Raw genomic sequence first — 2,401 nt, forward strand, 5'->3', positions numbered from 1 at the left:
CTGCACAAGACGAGTTAACACTCTGAGACAACACTCTCATAGCTAAGTTGTAAAGCTCTGGTGCTCCTCCGCCGTATAAACCCCACCACTGTTTTGCACTCATCTTTGCTCTATCCTCTATAGCTTGTGGGCGCGCGAAACAACCTCCATTACTTACAAAATCACTAGTTTGATGTCGTATAACCGCAACTTCTTCCGGCACTGGAAACATCTTATCTATAGCAGCTAGATATCCATCTTGTAATACTTAGGGACAAGCAAATAAGCTAAACAATGCAATGGGATATTTGTTTTACTCCATCTATGGACCACAATTTGCTGAGTAATATCCCGAATCATTATATCATTTGCAAGTGTGTCTTGTAAATTTCCCAGTATCGTATCCATTTGCTCATATGATTCTCCTATAACGGCCTTATCGGAATCTGAAAATCTAAGCATTATATATATCGGCTTCGTTATTCGCAACACCTTCTCCGCATTACTCCAAAAATTCCCATTCATGACAATTGAGGTGATTTTTGCATGTTCTTCTGCATTTGCAGGTTTCTTAAGTTCTTTCCATTCTTCTGATAATACCATGGAAATCAAAGAAGCTCTTACCTCGACAATCCGGGACAACACGACGAAATGAAATCCAAAACGTGTCTTCTTTGATTTGAGAACCTCCAAAGGAGAAAACTTCTTAAATAAAGCAATACATTGAGAATGATTCCTCACGAACTTCACAATGTCCTTGCCTTTTGTATATGTTTCTTTCACAAATGAAATGGCTGGTTCCTTGGATTTTGCTATGTCCTTCATTAATAAATTTAGGGTGTATGCTAAACAACCCGACCAAAATATATGGGGATACTTTTGTTCTATGAGTTCTCCAGCCAGTTTGCAATTTGCCGCATTGTCTGTGAGGACTTGTATAACATTCCAAGGCCCAATCTCTTCAATTGCTTTCAAGAGAATCATAGAAATGTTCTCACCAGTTTTCTCTATTCCTGAGACGTCGTGTGCGCTTAGAAACATTGCTTTGCCGTCTGATACCGCCATAATATTTATTAATGATGTATTTTTCACATTCGACCAACCATCAGAGACAATTGAAACTCCATGAGCCTGCCAATCACTCACCAAAGGATTTAGGGCTTGCTTTACCAACATTTGCTCCTTGTCTAATAAAGAAGTTCTAGCCTTTTCATAAGAAGGAGACTTGTATCCTTTTGGTGCATTATTAATGACGGACACCATTTCTGCCCAAGCTGGAGACCGAAGAACATTCATGGGAATTGCATTTACATATAAGCATCTCGCGATCTTTTGATCAACATCATCCCTGTTGTGCTTCTGAAATATTTTATTAACAATACTCTCAAATAATTCACTTTGACCCGTACATGTCTGTTGATTTTGTGTCGTACTAGAATTTGGTAAGGAAAGCTTTTTTACTTTAGCACTATCACCGTACAGGCTTCTTGCATCGAGTTCTTTTTTTTTAAATCTCTCTCACTTCTTTTTAAACTTTAGAACATAATGATATACCTTGATACTTGCCGCCAGGTAAAATACCAATCAAGTGCTGACGTACCCTCGAATAAGATCCTGCATATGGTTCCACTTTGCAACCGAAATTGCATATGAATTTCTGTCCACCACCACCTCCTTTATCTCAAGTTTTCTTATCAATCTTTTGAACGTATTTCCAAAGAGGAGTTGCGGTTAATTCTTCATCTTGGTCGCCATCATCCTCTTCTAAATTTATTACTGAGTTTGAAGATGTATCCATGGTTGAATAAAAGAGAAAGAAGAGAAACAGCTTGTTTGATGGAACTATGTAAGTATGGGTAACGACCTTATATAGGATATACCATGTCTCTTCAGTTTCCAGATCTGAAGTGATAATAAGAAAATCAAATTTGCTATCAGATTACAAGAAACCAAACATTGGAAATCAGTGGGAAGTAAGTTTATGTCGGGAATAAGTTTATGCCGGGATTAAGTTTGTATTGGAAATCGGTGGTGGGAATTAAGTTTATGTTGAGATTGGTTGGAGTTTGAAAGCACACGGTTCTGGCTAGTTGGGAGCGCGTTTTTTGCATGTTAAGATCGCGTTCCTGATACGAATTTCTTTTGGGAACGCAAATCGCGGATTTGAAGGAGATTTGTGATGCCCTTTCACGTTTCTGGCTACTAAGATGTGAAGTAGATGGTGGTTTTGGTAACTGAAATTGGTATGATGCATATGTGTACTATCCAAGATATAAGAAGGTGATGCTCTGATGCTGAGAAACACACAGAGCTGTGTTGAGCCGCAGTGGTCTAGCTAAGAAGAATGGATGCTCATGGTGGTGGTCTGAGGAATTGGTACTGCGGATTGAGACCATGAACAGTGGGATACAGGTTATGATTG

General features: G+C 38.9%; 1 protein-coding gene across 1 annotated transcript; it reads right to left on the minus strand.

The window, feature by feature from the left end:
• Window positions 1-225: 225 nt before the first annotated feature.
• LOC113351783 lies at window positions 226-1,242 on the minus strand. The gene has a single exon (XM_026595717.1). The coding sequence runs from the start codon at window positions 1,240-1,242 to the stop codon at window positions 226-228; it is 1,017 nt and encodes a 338-aa protein (XP_026451502.1).
• Between the last annotated feature and the right edge of the window lie 1,159 nt (window positions 1,243-2,401).

This window comes from Papaver somniferum, chromosome 2 (assembly GCF_003573695.1).
Source record: "Papaver somniferum cultivar HN1 chromosome 2, ASM357369v1, whole genome shotgun sequence".
Classification (NCBI taxonomy): Eukaryota; Viridiplantae; Streptophyta; class Magnoliopsida; order Ranunculales; family Papaveraceae; genus Papaver; species Papaver somniferum.

Coding starts and splice junctions, on each gene's coding strand:
- LOC113351783 (XM_026595717.1), bottom strand. CDS start 1,242: ATGGTGTCCGTCATTAATAATGCACCAAAAGGATACAAGTCTCCTTCT.